At 44.2% G+C, this 19752-nt stretch overlaps 1 protein-coding gene across 9 annotated transcripts in view; it reads left to right on the forward strand.

The window, feature by feature from the left end:
• TCF4 (transcription factor 4) overlaps positions 1–19752 on the forward strand; it is a 581252-nt gene that overhangs the window by 158012 nt on the left and 403488 nt on the right. For 5 of the 9 annotated variants that reach the window (XM_069746012.1, XM_069746015.1, XM_069746014.1 and 2 more), the window contains exon 4: positions 16977–17030. The exons of the other annotated variants lie outside the window; for them this stretch is intronic. In XM_069746012.1, the coding sequence (XP_069602113.1) occupies positions 16977–17030 (54 nt within the window). The remainder of the gene's footprint in view (positions 1–16976; positions 17031–19752) is intronic. 9 annotated transcript variants of the gene reach the window in all.

Here is a 19752-nt window from a genome sequence, read left to right on the forward strand (position 1 = left end):
GTGGTCCATAGAAAGCCTATATTTTTTTTCCTTGATTTGGGTTCCAAAATCTACCAGAGAAAATAACTACATCAATCATTGGTAGAAAAATATTGGCCTCTGGGCTTGTGTGCCACTCCTGACTCCTGTGTGCGTCATCTCTCAGTCAGTGGGCCATAGAACGCCTATTTTTGTTTTTATTTGTTTTATAAATTCTCCCTGAAATAATCATTTTATTTTATTTGGTTTCTAAATTCTTCCTGATAAAATCATATTTTTTTTATTATTTTTTTTTCTAAAGTCTCCCTGAAAAAAAAAAAAAAAAAACAAACAAAAAAAACAGTGGGAGATTAATATTGGCCTTTCTGCTTGTGTGCCAGTCTTGACTCCTGGGTGTGCCATCTCTCTCTCTCTCTCTCTCTCTCTCTCCAATTGTGGTCCATAGAAAGCCTATATTTTTTTTCCTTGATTTGGGTTCCAAAATCTACCAGAGAAAATAACTACATCAATCATTGGTAGAAAAATATTGGCCTCTGGGCTTGTGTGCCACTCCTGACTCCTGTGTGCGTCATCTCTCAGTCAGTGGGCCATAGAACGCCTATTTTTGTTTTTATTTGTTTTATAAATTCTCCCTGAAAAAATAATTTTATTTTATTTGGTTTCTAAATTCTTCCTGATAAAATCATATTTTTTTTATTATTTTTTTTTCTAAAGTCTCCCTGAAAAAAAAAAAAAAAAAAAAAAAAAAAAAACAAACCCCCCCAAAAAATGGGAGATTAATATTGGCCTTTCTGCTTGTGTGCCAGTCTTGACTCCTGGGTGTGCCATCTCTCTCTCTCTCTCTCTCTCTCTCTCTCTCTCCAATTGTGGTCCATAGAAAGCCTATATTTTTTTTCCTTGATTTGGGTTCCAAAATCTACCAGAGAAAATAACTCCATCAATCATTGGTAGAAAAATATTGGCCTCTGGGCTTGTGTGCCACTCCTGATTCCTGTGTGCGTCATCTCTCACTCAGTGGCCCATAGAAAGCATATAGTTTGTTACATTTGTTTTCTAAATTCTCCCTGCAAAAATCTATTTTTTTTTTGGGGGGGGGTTTCTAAAGTGTTCCTGAAAAAAATAAAAATAAAAAAAAAATAATAGTGTGACATTAATATTAACATTTGTGCTTCAGTGACAGTCCTGCGTGTGGGGCATCTCTCTAATTTGCAGCCACCAAAAAAAGAGTGTGTAACATTGGGCCTGATTTTCGCTGTGGTCTCACCAACCTGTAAAGGGGTAGCTAAATCATACTGAAGTTATAGCTCACCGTGTAAGTTGTGTGACTGCAACAAATAACGTTAGTTTGGTTACGTTTTTAAAACAATGAGGAAGTCTAGTGGAAGAGGTCGTGGCCGGGGGCGTTCATTGTCAGCTGGTAATGAGGGTAGTGGTAGTGGTGGAGCATCAGGTGGTCGTGGGGAAAAAAATATTGCACCTAAGTCTGGAGCTGTGGAGCCAGGTTCGTCGTCCGGCTACACAAGGCCTCGAACGCTCCCTTTTCTGGGATTAGGAAAACCGCTTTTAAAGCCGGAGCAGCAAGAGCAAGTTTTGGCTTATCTTGCTGACTCAGCCTCTAGCTCTTTTGCCTCCTCTCGTGAAACTGGTAAAAGTAAAAGCAGCGCGTCGTTAGTGGATGTTCACGGTCAGGGACAAGTCACTTCCTTGTCCTCTTCAGCAAAAACAACAACAGAGAAGAATGCAGCAGGCGACACAACGGGTTACTCCATGGAGCTCTTTACACATACCGTCCCTGGCTTAGAAAGTGAAGCAGTTAACAGTCCATGCCCATTACAAGTTGAATCTGACATGGAGTGCACTGACGCACAGCCACAGCCAGACTACTATGCTGGTCCTTTGACTCAGACCACAACATTGCCCTCGCAGGGTGCTGATCAAGAATCAGACCCTGATGAGACTATGTTGCCCCATCACGAACGCTATACCACCGAACGACACGGTGACACAGACGAAGTTGCGCAGGAGGTACAAGAAGAGTTATTAGATGACCCAGTTCTTGACCCCGATTGGCAGCCATTGGGGGAACAGGGTGCAGGCGGCAGCAGTTCTGAAGCAGAGGAGGAGGAGGGGCCGCAGCAGGCATCAACATCGCCACAGGTTCCATCTGCCGGGCCCGTATCTTGCCCAAAACGCGTGGCAAAGCCAATACCTGGTGGAGGACAGCGTGGCCATCCGGTTAAAGCTCAGTCTGCAATGCCTGAAAAGGTATCCGATGCTAGAAAGAGTGCAGTCTGGCATTTTTTTAAACAACATCCAATTGATCAGCGCAAAGTCATCTGTCAAAAATGTTCTACTTCCTTAAGCAGAGGTCAGAATCTGAAAAGTCTCAATACTAGTTGCATGCATAGACATTTAACCACCATGCATTTGAAAGCTTGGACTAACTACCAAACGTCCCTTAAGGTTGTTGCACCCTCGGCCAATGAAGCTAGTCATCAACGCAACATCCCTTCCGGCAGTGTAGGACCACCATTTAGCGCACCACCTGCTGTATCTGTGCAGGTATCTTTGCCAGGCCAAAGCAGTCAGGGTCAGGGAATCACCAGTTTCGTAGTAGGAAACACTGCATCTAGGGCACCGGCGGCAACAATACCATCTCCCACCGTCTCTCAGTCTGCCATGTCCACCGGCACCCCCGCTAGTTCCACGATCTCCAGCTCTCCAGTCCAGCTCACCCTACATGAGACTATGGTTTGAAAAAGGAAATACTTAGCCTCGCATCCGCGTACACAGGGTTTGAACGCCCACATAGCTAGACTAATCTCGTTAGAGATGATGCCCTACCGGTTAGTTGAAAGCGAAGCTTTCAAAGACCTGATGGACTACGCTGTACCACGCTACGAGCTACCCAGTCGACACTTTTTTTCCAGAAAAGCCATCCCAGCCCTCCACCAGCATGTTAAAGAGCGCATCGTCCATGCACTCAGGCAATCTGTGAGCACAAAGGTGCACCTGACAACAGATGCATGGACCAGTAGGCATGGCCAGGGACGTTACGTGTCCATCACGGCACACTGGGTAAATGTGGTGGATTCAGGGTCCACAGGGGACAGCAAGTTTGGGACAGTTCTGCCTAGCCCACGGTCTAGTAAACAGTTGTCTGTAGCCGTTCGCACCCCCTCCTCCTCCTCCTCCTCCTCGTCCTCCTGCAGAAGCAAGAGCTCGTCCACAGACCGCAGTCGCACAAACACTCCATCCGCACCTGCCACTGTTGCACACCAGGTCTCCCATTATGGGGCAGCTACTGGCAAACGTCAGCAGGCTGTATTGGCTATGAAGTGTTTGGGCGACAATAGACACACCGCGGAAGTTCTGTCCGAGTTCTTGCAGCAAGAAACGCAGTCGTGGCTGGGCACTGTAGATCTTGAGGCAGGCAAGGTAGTGAGTGATAACGGAAGGAATTTCATGGCTGCCATCTCCCTTTCCCAACTGAAACACATTCCTTGCCTGGCTCACACCTTAAACCTGGTGGTGCAGTGCTTCCTGAAAAGTTATCCGGGGTTATCCGACCTGCTCCTCAAAGTGCGTGGACTTTGCGCACATATCCGCCGTTCGCCTGTACACTCCAGCCGTATGCAGACCTATCAGCGTTCTTTGAACCTTCCCCAGCATCGCCTAATCATAGACGTTGCAACAAGGTGGAACTCAACACTGCACATGCTTCAGAGACTGTGCGAACAGAGGCGGGCTGTTATGTTTTTGTGGGAGGATACACATACACGGGCAGGCAGTAGGATGGCAGACATGGAGTTGTCAGGTGTGCAGTGGTCGAAGATTCAAGACATGTGTCAAGTCCTTCAGTGTTTTGAGGAATGCACACGGCTGGTTAGTGCAGACAACGCCATAATAAGCATGAGCATCCCCCTAATGCGTCTGCTGATGCAAAGTTTGACGCACATAAAGGATCAGGCGTCTGCACCAGAGGAAGAGGAAAGCCTTGATGACAGTCAGCGATTGTCTGGTCAGGGCAGTGTACATGACGAGGTACCGGGCGAAGAGGAGGTGGAGGATGAGGAGGATGATGGGGATGAGTATATTTTTAATGAGGAAGCTTTCCCGGGGGCACGGGAAATTGGTGGCGTGGCAAGGCCGGGTTCTGGTTTTTTGAGGGACACAAGTGACGTAGATTTGCCTGCAACTGCCCCTCAACCAAGCACAACCGCAGATTTGACAACGGGAACTTTGGCCCACATGGCGGATTATGCCTTGCGTATCCTCAAAAGGGACACACGCATTACAAAAATGATGAACGATGACGATTACTGGTTGGCCTGCCTCCTTGATCCTCGCTATAAAGGCAAATTGCAAAATATTATGCCACATGAGAACTTGGAACTAATATTAGCAACAAAACAATCAACTCTTGTTGACCGTTTGCTTCTGGCATTCCCTGCACACAGCGCCCGTGATCGTTCTCACACGAGCTCCAGGGGCCAGCAGACCAGAGGTGTTAGAGGGGCAGAAATCAGAAGTGGCGTTGGCCAGAGGGGTTTTCTGACCAGGTTGTGGAGTGATTTTTCTATGACCGCAGACAGGACAGGTACTGCAGCATCAATTCAAAGTGACAGGAGACAACATTTGTCCAGTATGGTTACAAACTATTTTTCATCCCTTATCGACGTTCTCCCTCAACCGTCATTCCCATTTGATTACTGGGCATCCAAATTAGACACCTGGCCAGAATTGGCAGAATATGCATTGCAGGAGCTTGCTTGCCCGGCAGCTAGTGTCCTATCAGAAAGAGTATTCAGTGCTGCAGGTTCAATACTAACAGAAAAAAGGACTCGTCTGGCTACCCAAAATGTAGATGATCTAACCTTCATTAAAATGAACCACAACTGGATTTCAAAATCTTTTGCCCCAGCCTGCCCGGCTGACACCTAGCTTTCCTATGAAAAGGTCTTGCCTGTGGACTATTCTGAATGACTTTTCCAATCTCGTAATTTTCTTCACCTGATTGTCCAGCATACGACATGTTTCCACCTCACGAAATGGCCAAACTCCCCACACGGGGCCGTGCTATCGCCACTTTGCGCTTGGACCCTTGAGAGTGCTGTTTGTCTGAAGAGGTGGGTGTGGCCGCTTTTGGTCGACGGCACTGCCACTGGGTCCCTCATAGTACAATAAAGTGTCTCTGGCGGTGGTGGTGCGCACCCAACGTCAGACACACCGTTGTAATATGAGGGGCCCTGTGCCTGTACCGCCGGCCACAAGACAGTTCCCCCCCCAGCTCAAACAGTGCTCTACCACTAGCAAAATTATCTCTCACAGCTTCACCAATGTGTAGTCTAGGCGCTGACATCCTTCAATGCCTGGCACTGACAATACCATTGTTTTGACATTTTTGTTATGTTAGGCCTTCGAAGCCTGTCTGCGGTCCCTTCTTTCTACAACTACTACACTGACCAGGCCACTGCTGGCCGTGTTACCCTGGAACCAATTTAAAAGTGCCTACAGTCAGCCCAATTTTGTTATGTTAGGCCTTCGAAGACTGTCTGCCGTCACTCCTTCCACTAGACTTCCACTGACCATACACTGCTGCCCATGTACCCCTGGAACCAATTTAAAAGTGCCTACAGCCAGCCCAATTTTGTTATGTTAGGCCTTCGAAGCCTGTCTGCGGTCACTCCTTCCACTAGACTTCCACAGACCAGACCACTGCTGCCCGTGTACCCCTGGAACCAATTTAAAAGTGCCTACAGCCAGCCCAAGTTTATTATGTTAGGCCTTCGAAGCCTGTCTGCGGTCACTCCTTCCACTAGACTTCCACAGACCAGACCACTGCTGCCCGTGTACCCCTGGAACCAATTTAAAAGTGCCTACAGCCAGCCCAAGTTTGTTATGTTAGGCCTTGGAAGCCTGTCTGCGGTCACTCCTTCCACTAGACTTCCACTGACCAGACCACTGCTGCCCGTGTACCCCTGGAACCAATTTAAAAGTGCCTACAGCCAGCCCAAGTTTGTTATGTTAGGCCTTCGAAGCCTGTCTGCGGTCACTCCTTCCACTAGACTTCCACAGACCAGACCACTGCTGCCCGTGTACCCCTGGAACCAATTTAAAAGTGCCTACAGCCAGCCCAAGTTTGTAATGTTAGGCCTTGGAAGCCTGTCTGCGGTCACTCCTTCCACTAGACTTCCACTGACCAGACCACTGCTGCCCGTGTACCCCTGGAACCAATTTAAAAGTGCCTACAGCCAGCCCAAGTTTGTTATGTTAGGCCTTCGAAGCCTGTCTGCGGTCACTCCTTCCACTAGACTTCCACAGACCAGACCACTGCTGCCCGTGTACCCCTGGAACCAATTTAAAAGTGCCTACAGCCAGCCCAAGTTTGTAATGTTAGGCCTTGGAAGCCTGTCTGCGGTCACTCCTTCCACTAGACTTCCACTGACCAGACCACTGCTGCCCGTGTACCCCTGGAACCAATTTAAAAGTGCCTACAGCCAGCCCAAGTTTGTTATGTTAGGCCTTCGAAGCCTGTCTGCGGTCACTCCTTCCACTAGACTTCCACAGACCAGACCACTGCTGCCCGTGTACCCCTGGAACCAATTTAAAAGTGCCTACAGCCAGCCCAAGTTTGTTATGTTAGGCCTTGGAAGCCTGTCTGCGGTCACTCCTTCCACTAGACTTCCACTGACCAGACCACTGCTGCCCGTGTACCCCTGGAACCAATTTAAAAGTGCCTACAGCCAGCCCAAGTTAGTTATGTTAGGCCTTGGAAGCCTGTCTGCGGTCACTCCTTCCACTAGACTTCCACTGACCAGACCACTGCTGCCCGTGTACCCCTGGAACCAATTTAAAAGTGCCTACAGCCAGCCCAAGTTTGTTATGTTAGGCCTTCGAAGCCTGTCTGCGGTCACTCCTTCCACTAGACTTCCACAGACCAGACCACTGCTGCCCGTGTACCCCTGGAACCAATTTAAAAGTGCCTACAGCCAGCCCAAGTTTGTTATGTTAGGCCTTGGAAGCCTGTCTGCGGTCACTCCTTCCACTAGACTTCCACTGACCAGACCACTGCTGCCCGTGTACCCCTGGAACCAATTTAAAAGTGCCTACAGCCAGCCCAAGTTTGTTATGTTAGGCCTTGGAAGCCTGTCTGCGGTCACTCCTTCCACTAGACTTCCACTGACCATACACTGCTGCCCATGTACCCCTGGAACAAATTTAAAAGTGCCTACAGCCAGCCCAAGTTTGTTATGTTAGGCCTTCGAAGCCTGTCTGCGTCCCGTTCTTTCAACTACAACTACACTGACCAGGCCACTGATGGCCGTGTTCCCCTGGAACCAATTTTAACTTGCCTACAGCCAGCCCTATGTTATTATGTTAGGCCTTCGAAGCCTGTCTGCGTCCCGTTCTTTCAACTACAACTACACTGACCAGGCCACTGATGGCCGTGTTCCCCTGGAACCAATTTTAACTTGCCTACAGCCAGCCCAATGTTAGGCCTTTGATGCCTGTCTGCCGTCACTCCTTCCACTAGGCCTCCACTGACCTGTCTATTGCTGCCCGTGTACCCCTTGAACCAACATCATTAAATATAAAAAAAATTAATTTGATTATAAAAAATAAGATCGTGTTGAGATCTCAAATGCAGACATTTTAACAATCAAAACAAACACACAACAAATATCTGGAACTGTACTACAAAGGTCCAACAGCTACAATTTCTTTCTCCTGCAAGAAGTTAACTGAAAGTTTTTTGGAGTTGTTAACACAGATATGGCATCCACCGAGTGTTGTCCTGTCGCGTCTCCTTTAAATTATTTCCAATAAGATGTTAAACTATTAATTTAATAAAATCAATAATTAAAAAAATAATTGAGTAAGTCAAAAGCACATTGCAAATAAACATTAATTACAAATCAAGAAGCATGGCGCGTCCGAGGGTGAGTAGATACCGAATAAGAATATAATCACCCTCGGACGCGCAATGCTTATTTAAAACAGCCTTCCTTCCTAAGAATCAGCCCTTCCGTGGTGTAGAGAGAGGTTGTGTTACACTCCAAGGTGTTCCCCAGGTTGCCTTTCCTGAGCTTCGATCTTCCGGCTCTCGTTTAGTAGCTGTTGGAAACTACGCTGCATTAGGCCTACTAATTGTGTATGGGTGAAACAGTGGCGCATCTGCGGTCCCTCCTTCCACTAGGCCTCCACTGACCTGTCTACTGCGGCCCGTGTACCCCTTGAACCAACCTAATAAAATATTTAAAAAATTAATTTGATTATAAAAAATAAGATCGTGTTGAGATCTCAAATGCAGACATTTTAACAATCAAAACAAACACACAACAAATATCTGGAACTGTACTACAAAGGTCCAACAGCTACAATTTCTTTCTCCTGCAAGAAGTTAACTGAAAGTTTTTTGGAGTTGTTAACACAGATATGGCATCCACCGAGTGTTGTCCTGTCGCGTCTCCTTTAAATTATTTCCAATAAGATGTTAAACTATTAATTTAATAAAATCAATAATTAAAAAAATAATTGAGTAAGTCAAAAGCACATTGCAAATAAACATTAATTACAAATCAAGAAGCATGGCGCGTCCGAGGGTGAGTAGATACCGAATAAGAATATAATCACCCTCGGACGCGCAATGCTTATTTACAACAGCCTTCCTTCCTAAGAATCAGCCCTTTCGTGGTGTAGAGAGAGGTTGTGTTACACTCCAAGGTGTTCCCCGGGTTGCCTTTCATGAGCTTCGATCTTCCGGCTCTCGTTTAGTAGTTGGTGGAAACTACGCTGCATTAGGCCTACAAATTTGGTATGGGGTGTAGAGACAGGTTGTGTTACACTCCAAGGTTTTCACCAGGTTGCCTTTCCTGAGCTTCGATCTTCATGCTCTCGTTTAGTAGTTGTAGAAAAGTACGCTGCATTAGGCCTACAAAATGGGTATGGGGTGGAGAGAGATGGTGTGTTACACTCCAAGGTGTTCCCCAGGTTGCCTTTCCTGAGCTTCGATCTTCATGCTCTCGTTTAGTAGGTGTCGGAAAGTAGGCTGCATTAGGCCTAAAAAATGGGGAATGGGGTGGAGAGAGATGGTGTGTTACACTCCAAGGTGTTCCCCAGGTTTCCTTGCCATTGCTTCGGTCTTCCGACTCTCGTTTAGTAGTTGTAGAAAAGTACACTGCATTAGGCCTAAAAAATGGGTATGGGGTGGAGAGAGATGGTGTATTACACTCCAAGGTGTTCCCCAGGTTGCCTTTCCTGAGCTTCGATCTTCATGCTCTCGTTTAGTAGGTGTCGGAAAGTAGGCTGCATTAGGCCTACAAATTGGGTATGGGGTGGAGAGAGATGGTGTGTTACACTCCAAGGTGTTCCCCAGGTTGCCTTTCCTGAGCTTCGATCTTCATGCTCTCGTTTAGTAGGTGTCGGAAAGTAGGCTGCATTAGGCCTACAAATTGGGTATGGGGTGGAGAGAGATGGTGTGTTACACTCCAAGGTGTTCCCCAGGTTTCCTTGCCATTGCTTCGGTCTTCCGACTCTCGTTTAGTAGTTGTAGAAATGTACACAGCATTAGGCCTACAAAATGGGTATGGGGTGGAGAGAGATGGTGTGTTACACTCCAAGGTGTTCCCCAGGTTGCCTTTCCTGAGCTTCGATCTTCATGCTCTCGTTTAGTAGGTGTCGGAAAGTAGGCTGCATTAGGCCTAAAAAATGGGGAATGGGGTGGAGAGAGATGGTGTGTTACACTCCAAGGTGTTCCCCAGGTTTCCTTGCCATTGCTTCGGTCTTCCGACTCTCGTTTAGTAGTTGTAGAAAAGTACACTGCATTAGGCCTAAAAAATGGGTATGGGGTGGAGAGAGATGGTGTATTACACTCCAAGGTGTTCCCCAGGTTGCCTTTCCTGAACTTCGATCTTCATGCTCTCGTTTAGTAGGTGTCGGAAAGTAGGCTGCATTAGGCCTACAAATTGGGTATGGGGTGGAGAGAGATGGTGTGTTACACTCCAAGGTGTTCCCCAGGTTTCCTTGCCATTGCTTCGGTCTTCCGACTCTCGTTTAGTAGTTGTAGAAAAGTACACAGCATTAGGCCTACAAAATGGGTATGGGGTGGAGAGAGATGGTGTGTTACACTCCAAGGTGTTCCCCAGGTTGCCTTTCCTGAGCTTCTATCTTCAGGCTCTCATTAAATTGTGGTTAAATGGAACAACTGCATTTGGCGTACTAGTTGGTTTGGGGCCTACTATCGGTGTCTGCCACTCCTTGCTGTTCTCCTGGTTTCCTGTCCTGAAATTCCATTTTCAGCCTCTCGTTAAGTAGTTGTTAATGTTAGACTGCATTTGGCCTACTAGTTGGGTTGGGGCCTACTATCGGTGTCTGCCACTCCTTGCTGTTCTCCTCCACTGAACAAAGCTGTGCCGCCTGTTTACTACGGTTGCCAATTTTGAACTGCATTTCGACTACTTACTGATTTGGCCCTACTCTCTGTGTCAGCCTCTCATTCCAGTTGTCCTCCACTGCAATGCCCCCTGGTTATTCCTGTGTTACCAATTTTGAACTGCATTTAGCCCACTTTCTTCTTTGGGCCTATATCTGTGTTTCCACTTCATCGTGCCCATTGCCCAGCCAGTGATAGATGAGTCTGCTGGTACATTGACCCATAACGCAACATTCCCCGTGCACGCTACACAACAACATTGTGACCCTGCTGAAAGTCAGGTTGCTCTTCCCGCATACCATACCACCTTACACGGGGACAAAGAGGAAGGTGCAGATGAAAGTGCAGGTTCCTTCATCAGGTGGGGGGAGGAATACTAGTTGGCGACGTCACTGGCACAGGGCCTCTCATAGTACGCAAAAGTGTTGCTGCCGGTGGGAGGCGCCCCCGCCGTGCAAACACACCGCTGTACTTTGAGGGACTCTGTGCCAGTGCCAATGCCAACGAGTGGGCCCCCCCTGCTTGCTCAGGTTCACAGCACTTGCAAAGTTGAAATACTTACCTCTCCCTGCTCCACTGCCGTGACGTGGTCCAGATTTCCTGGGCCCACTAATTACTTGAACCAGCCCTACCCCCCACAACTTTAGCCAAATGACCCCCAATTTCAAATGCCTTCCAATTATTATAAGGTAAATTACGCTTGACAAGCTTCATTAAGAAGAATGGATGGTTTTGACATTAAAATGGGTACTCTAGGTGTTTTCCTGGCCCCCACTCACTGCCGACTATGCTGCCCCATTGACTTGCATTGGGTTTCGTGTTTCGGTCGATCCCGACTTTACGTCATAATCGGCCGATTTCACTCGACCCGACTTTGGACATAGTCGGGTTTCGCAAAACCCGGCTCGACTCTAAAAAGGTCAAGGTCGCTCAACTCTACTTCTGGCCAACGGCCGCCGCCACAGCTGATCGGTGGGGTGCCGACATGGGAACATCTGCGACAACTTTTAAGCCTTTTTCAAAAAGTCTAAATAATGACTATGCTTGTTTTGGAAAATAATCTATCTACACACCCTCCCCTGGTCCAGCACTGAGCCTCCTGTTCCTCTCCCCGTGTCTGTTATTTATCTGCAACACTGCCATCAGTAACTGAGCTCAGCTGCTCTGATTCTGAACGTGAGAAAAGACTCAGTGTCAGACCCGGGGAGGGTGAGAAAAGCCCAGTTTTTTTTTTTTATAAAACCAAGAAAACCCTTTAAAATGCTCCAAATTGCGGATCTGAATATTTAAATATTAGATGCACAAAAGAGTCACAGTCCGACATTTTTATTAATCACAACTGCAGGAAAAAAAATCAAATAAAAACAACTCTGCCTCCTGATTTGACCTTTATGTAGAAATAACACCATTCTTCATTCAGCTCTGCCCTTCTTTTGTTTTGGAAACTAAGCAAAGTCTGAATGACCTAAACGTACGAGGAGGATTGTGGCATTAGTCTAAGGATCCTTGGTCCCACCGGAGGAAATGATTTCCAGGGTCCACCCTACTGCTTTCCAGGACACGTGTTCTCCCAGCTTCAGATGAAGTTGTTCTCTTCTTTGATATAGGACCGGACCAGGGAACCTGAGAATCCTCTGCTGGGTCGAGACTCTAAGTCAAGGACCACAAAGGTCCAGTAAAGGATAACCCTGGCCGGCATGATAACACTCCCGTAAATTTCCTTATAAATGTAATCAAGAACACAAAACTAACTGAAGGCGTCTTATGTAAGAACTATACCTAGGAAATGCACTTAAAGGGATCCTTTCAGAACAGTTTTGTTATTGAAAATAGTGGTATGGCTGTATGAGTCATGATATAACAAGAAAAATGATACCTGTTTTATTGTAATCCGATGTGCCAGTGCTGAGATATCAAGCTTTGAAGCCAGAAGCAAATTTGCCTGGTAGTGCATTGGGGCGTGGCTATGCTCTTGGAGTGAACTGTCACTCCCCCAATCCAGACTAATTTGTATGTAAGTTTAAAGCTTTATTTCTCAGCACTAGTACAACGGATTTTTACAAGACATGAATCATTTTTATTGTTGTATTATGACCTTCACAGCCATACCACTAGTTTGATGAATAAACTCGTCCTGATAGACTCCCTTTAAGTAATTTGCCCAGGGATGGTTTTTGCAACAGAAGCTTTGATCTATGTTTGATAAGTTATTATATATTTAAAGGCATTTTCCAGTTTTGATAAAAACCCTGTCCTTAGTAGAAGCTTTTTTAATGGCTTACTCACCCTCCTCAGGTCCAGTGGTGATCCTCTGCCACTGCTCCAGGTGTCTGTTATTGTTAGCAAACATTGCTGCCAATCAGTGAGCTCAGCTCAACTCAGGCAGAGCCGCTAAGCACAGTCATTGGCTAAAGCGCTGTTAGCATGATGTCACTGCTGCAAACAAAAACAGACTGTGGGAGGAGAGCGCTAGAGTCTCAGCTCTGGACCCGGGGAGGGTGAGTGAAGCTCAATCCTTTTTTTTTTTTTTTAAGCAAACTGCAGATGGCAAACAGGAGTTTTCTGAAACAGGAAAAATCCTTTAAGAACTTATAATTTCACATGTTTAATATATGGATCGTGCTTTATGATGTAATCTACCGACAAACCATTCATTATTTGGTATGATTTTCGGTATGATCTCTCTCTGCACTAAGTGTTAAGACCAAGCAACTATTTCTACGTCTGGGACAGGTTTAGCTGTGATTTTTTGCAGTATTTTTTGTCTGTTTCTCTTGTGTTTTTTGATGTTTTTTTTGGTGCTGATTATATGTGTCATCTGTCTACACATGTAATAAAGTTAGTTTTATTCAACATAAAGGCAGCAAAAAAACACGGTTTCATTTTTTGGCAGCATTTTTACACTTTCTCCTTACTTTGCATGGGGAGAAAACGCTGCAAAAACCCTGAAAGTAAGAATTGATAAACAGCAGTTTCCAAAAGCGCAATAGGTTTCCAAAAAATAAAATAAAAAAAAACACTTGTGCTCACGCGATTTCTGACATCTCATAGCTTTTTCCGGTCCTGTAAAAAAAAAGCTTTTAATTTGCATTGAGAAAAAAAAATGCAACAAAAAAAACACATCATTGTTATTGATGAGCGAATGTGCTTGGGTGAGGTGTTATCCGCCATGCCCAGGTGCTAACTGAGTGTCTTCAGCATGCTCGGATATTATGTTCGAGTCCCTGCAGCTGCATGTCTGACAGCAGGGATTGCATAACAAACAGGAGTCCTCCATGTGTTGCAGCTGTCAAACAGCTGTGAGACATGCAGCCGCGGGGACTCGCACATAATATCCGAGCACGCCGAAGACACTCGGTTAGCACCTGAGCATGGCGGATAATACCTTATACCAGTACATTCGATCAACGTTAATCATTATGCAAAATAATGGACTTATGATAAATTCCTGTTGCCCCTTTATTCTGGTCCGTGCCATGAGTTTGCCCTAACACTCGTCTTTGCCTGTTTTGCATCCAGAGATACATATGTAACTGCTTGTATTTTGCATGTATCCGTACCCGTATTTGTCATCTGCAGATGAGCCCGTGTCCTTATCCACAACCTTTCCGCTCCCTCCTGATAACATTCGTCAGCGTTTCATCTTGTTTCATTCCTTTCACTTCTCATAACAACCAATGTATCTCTGCTCCCAGGGATGTTCTTAAATGACAAATTCATGGAATAAGGCAGTTACAGATTACGGCACTACAGGGGGACGCGGCTCAGCCACGTTATTTACACCATCTCTCAGCAAACCTTACAAGCTGACATTTTGGGAGGTCCGCAGGGTCCTGTGTGTAAATAATGCAGCTCCCCCCATCGCCTGCCGTATTACAATATGGTTCTAAAAGACATGTGGCGCCATTCCAAACGATGGAAGCGTTGACCAGGGACCCACACTTGCTTAAAGGGGCAGATTACTGAAAAAGAAATGTCAGAGGATCACATAGATGAGGCTTGCAGATATCCGGCTGACCAATGATTTTGTCATCTGACATTTAAAAAAATATATATTTTTATGGGGATGTGTCATCTGAAAACAAATTTATTGTTTACATCAGGAACCCCTTAGTGACCGAGCCAAATTTTTGAAATCTGACCAGTGTCACTTTATGTGGTAATAACTCTGCAACGCTTCAACAAATCCCAGTGATTTTGAGATTGTTTTTTCGTGACACATTATACTTTATGATAATGGTAAATTTAGTTCAACATTTTTTGTGTTTTTTGATAAAAAATATCAAAAATTTGAGAAAAATGTTAAAAAATTAGCAATTTTCTAAATTTGAATGAGTATCCCTTTAATCCAGATAGTCATACCACAGCAAACCATTAATAAATAACATTTCCCACATGTCTGCTTTACATCAGCACCATTTGTAAAATGTTATTTTATTTTGTTAGCAGTTTAGGAGGTTTAAAAATGTAGCAGCAATTTTTCATTTTTTCAAAGAAATTTACAAAATTTATTTTTTTAGGGACTTATCCATGTTTGAAGTGACTTTAGGGGTCCCATATATTGGGAAACCCACAAACGTGATACCATTTTAAAAACAGCACCCCCTGACATATCAAAAACTGCGGTCAGGTAGTTTATTAACCCTTCAGGTGCTTTACAGGAATTAATGCAAAGTGGTATGACAGAAATGAAAATGTGTATATTTACCACCTAAATGTCTCTAACTTCTAAACAGATTACTACAGCCGTCAGACTCTAAGGCCGCTATTTGGCCATGAATTGCCATCGCAAACCTCAGGACAACAAAATCATGATCTGAGGGCAACAATTGGGACAAAGAAGAAGCCCCAACGCTCTGTTAACCATTTATAATGATGTAGTCACTATTGACAGCAGCATCTAAGGGGTTAAACAGATTTAGATGGTGCAAATGCTGATCGTGGCTGGTACAGCAAGTTGTCAGCTATAGTGTACAGCCGACAGATGCTGGATTGTCACCTGTATGGGGAGGCTATTCTCTTATATCTCAGGTCAGTTAAAAGACGTATTGGCGGTCATTAAGGGGTTAAATGGATTAAAAAAATGAAAAAATGGAGAAAAGCAAAACACAAATCACACTGGACACTATTTTATTCAGTCAAATGGATATAAGGCAACATAGAGCATACTCTGACCTGGGCAAAAAATCATTGATTACAGAGGAGGTGAGCTGTGACATCACGTATTGTGAATGGTGGATCCTGTGTTATCTACTGTATATAGAGGTGTTATCAGTCATTGTACAGGAGGAGGAGGTGAGCTGTGACATCATCTATTGTGAATGATGGATCCTGTGTTATCTACTGTATATAGAGGTGCTATCAGTCATTGTACAGGAGGAGGAGGTGAGCTGTGACATCACCTATTGTGAATGGTGGATCCTGTGTTATCTACTGTATATATAGAGGTGTTATCAGTCATTGTACAGGAGGAGGAGGTGAGCTGTGACATCACCTATTGTGAATGGTGGATCTTGTCTTATCTACTGAATATAGAGGTGTTATCAGTCACTGTACAGGAGGAGGAGGTGAGCTGTGACATCACCTATTGTGAATGGTGGATCCTGTGTTATCTACTGTATATAGAGGTGTTATCAGTAATTGTACAGGAGGAGGAGGTGAGCTGTGACATCACCTATTGAGAATGGTGGATCCTGTGTTATCTACTGTATATAGAGGTGTTATCAGTCATTGTACAGGAGAAGGAGGTGAGCTGTGACATCCCCTATTGTGAGTGGTGGATCCTGTGTTATCTACTGTATATAGAGGTGTTATCAGTCATTGTACAGGAGGAGGAGGTGAGCTGTGACATCACCTATTGTGAATGTTGGATCCTGTGTTATCTACTGTATATAGAGGTGTTATCAGTCATTGTACAGGAGGAGGAGGTGAGCTGTGACATCACCTATTGTGAATGTTGGATCCTGTGTTATCTACTGTATATAGAGGTGTTATCAGTCATTGTACAGGAGAAGGAGGTGAGCTGTGACATCACCTATTGTGAATTTTACATCCTCTGTTATCTATTTTACATAGAGGTGTTCTCAGCATTGTAATGCTGTCTGGTCTGTGAAAATACCTGACATAGCTGTAAAGTAATCTATCTTGACAGAAGCAAGAAGTAAAAGTCTACTATTATACCCATTGGCCACTATGACTACTTCAAGATTTTTTAAGTTCTTTTTTTAATATAGATATTAATATGGAAGATTGGCAAAATATGTATATATATATATATATATATATATATATATATATATATATATATATATATATATATATATATATATATATATATATATATATATTTTTTTTTTTTTATTAATTTATTTATTTATTTTTTTAAATATATTCACCACAGATGTGTGCAATGAAATGAGTTGTTTCCTGATGACACATTCTCTTTTAGCACAATCCCCTTTAAGCAATAGATCAATTTGGTGACTATCTCTATTGATCAGTATTATAGCAGCAGAAGTCTTTACGGTACTAATGACACTTCCTTCTTCCTTCTGCTCCTCAGAAGCTGTCATGCAGTGTGCAGGCCAGCGTTCATCCCCCCCGGAGGTGGCTGCATGTATGTTAACCCGCTTCTATATTTTGCATTGTATTATTAGACTAATGCATGGACAGTTTTAAGTTTTGCTGTTTTTACTGTGCTTTGTTGCGTATGTTCTGTGTGCAGTGTCGGTGTGTACAGTGTAGGAAGTGTATGAGGATGAAACCCAGGTAACAGCGGCTATGAGGAAGTGAGACTTACAACTTCCTATCACGACCCCAGAGACCCAGAAATGACTATAACATTAACTTTTACAGCTTCAAAAATATTGAGTCACGTGAGTATAGTTGGGTCTTCAGTACGGGTCAAGCAATGTCTTACAAGCCACCTACGTTACCTAACCCAATGGATATTATGCCCAATGAAAAAACAAAAGACCCTCTTCACCCCCAAACATAAAATTCTGCTAATTCATGAAAAGATTACCCATCATCCACAGGCAAGATGACAATTTGAGTTATTCTCACCTCCCCTTCACTCTTCCATCCTCTGTTTTCTACCTTCATTCCATATATTAAGCCCAAACCGTCAGTTGGGTGCGACTCATTTCTATGACATAAAGGTTTTTCGCACTGTATGTGACCACGTGGGGCACAACGCAAGTCATTGACATAACTCACACTCCACGTGACGGTGTAGGGTCTAGTGAATTGTAGAACAACCAGGAAGGAAGACATAGGATAAAGGAGCTGATCGGTGGTGGCGGGACAAGTATGGGAAGGGCCAAGGAAAGAGAGTATTGAAGAGGTTGTCCACCAAACATATAACCACTTCTCAATCTATATCCTTGTCTTATAAAAAAATTACTTATACTCACCTCCGAGGCCGGTGCTGTTCCAGTGGTGTCGGAACTTGTTCTCCTGGGGATCAGATAACTTTATTGTGTCATGCCATCTCTGTGGCCAGTCAGCGCTGGCTTCACTCTCCTTTCCTATGGACACATTCTCCGGATTAATGATTTTTCTGAAGGAGGGGACAGTAAAGTTAGTGCTGATTGGCCACAGTGATTGTTGTGTCACTCAATCCCCTTCCCGGGAGAGCCAGTGGCGGCACTAATGAAACAGCACCAGGGGTGGCCATAAGTGATATTATTTTATTGGGGAGGAACATAGGGGTTGGGAAGGAGTTGTCAAAGTAGTGGACAGCCTTTTAGGGCTTCTTTAGATGTCCGTGATCATCGGTCCAATTTCGGATTGCAATGCTCAGACTGACATAGAAATATATGAGGCTGTCATGCTTTCAATCCAAGATGGGACCAATGATGACGAATGTCTGAAGCGGCCCTCAAACATTTTTTTTTCAGACTCTTCCTAGACTCTTACATTTATTCAATGCAAACTTCCTGAATTGAATTTTTTGAGATTTGCTCAACTTTAGTCATCATCGCCGATCCTGTGCACTCGGCATTCTCCGCCGGTCATCCAGTAAGTGAATGGATTAGTGATTTTTTTGTTTAACTGGAAACTTTATAGACCTATTTTCAGTATCGGTGAAAGTCCCAGCAGTCAGCAAGTTTTTGCCCTTTGGAATATGAAATGTCACATGTATCCTAAAATAGTACCAAGAAGAACTACAATTCGTCTCTCAAAAAACAAGTACGATGAGAAAATAAAGGGGGTAAATTATCTGGTTGCTCCAAAAAAATTGCAACTTTTGGCGGTTTCAAGTCATTCTCGCCCAAGCTCTGACTTTATTGGGCAGAGCTGGGGCAGAATAGGGACTCGTCAAATTCATAAGTAGTGGCGGCGTTCGCTATGTCACAAATCTTACTCCATCAGGGACTTGAGTAAGATTTGTGGCAAGGCGCACATAGAGGTGCGTAGAAGAGCGTCTGCTCCAACACGCCCCCTCTCGCTGGTCTTGTTGAATTGGGGCCTAAACCTCAAAAAATGGCGACACAAATACAAATTTTTATTTACTAAGCTCATAACTTTTTTAAGTGGTAGGAAAAAAGCTATACAAGTTCAGATCCGCTATAATCGTACTGACCTGGAGAATCATCTTACTGATTGAAAGTTGTAAACACAAAGCCCATACAAGTTAATGTTATCATTAAAAATCACAACTCAATGGAAAAATAAACGGAAGAGCAAAAAACTAAAATTGGCTGCGTTCTTAAGGAATTAAAGGAAGTTGAGTCCCTACTAAAGAGATTCATCTAATTGCCAGGATAAAGAACGGTTACAAAGAGCGTGACCCTTGTATTCCCATATTACATGGAAATTTGTAATGCCTCTTTTCACCTCTGGGAGTGCTGTTGGGAAATTGAACACTTATTGCCATATCCATCACAATGCCTTACTTCTTTGAGGTTATTATAGATTTATTTGTAACTTTTTTTACCTTTTTAACTGTCTATATGCCTCATTAGGTCATATGGACATCTAGAGGGGGATCCTCTATTCAGGAACACCCTTCAATAGCCACAGAGGAGCTGCTCTATTCAGACGGCTCCCTTCCTGGCAGATTTGAGACAGCGTTATATTACATAGAAGGCCATTTATATCATTGATCACCATTGCTTGGCGTCCCCAATGTTCTGATACTACTGATTTGCTGTCATTATCGTGGGGAAAATTTCTTTCTAAATCATACATTTTGTATTTTTCTTTTATAATTAATTTTAATATTTTTTCATATGTTTATACGAGTTGATTCCCTTCTAAATTAGGGTAAATTATTATAGTTTTATTATCACCCTTTAGCCAATAAGCATCTAAATCACATCATACATCCTACC

The sequence above is a fragment of the Ranitomeya imitator genome, chromosome 1 (assembly GCF_032444005.1).
Source record: "Ranitomeya imitator isolate aRanImi1 chromosome 1, aRanImi1.pri, whole genome shotgun sequence".
NCBI classification, from domain to species: domain Eukaryota; kingdom Metazoa; phylum Chordata; class Amphibia; order Anura; family Dendrobatidae; genus Ranitomeya; species Ranitomeya imitator.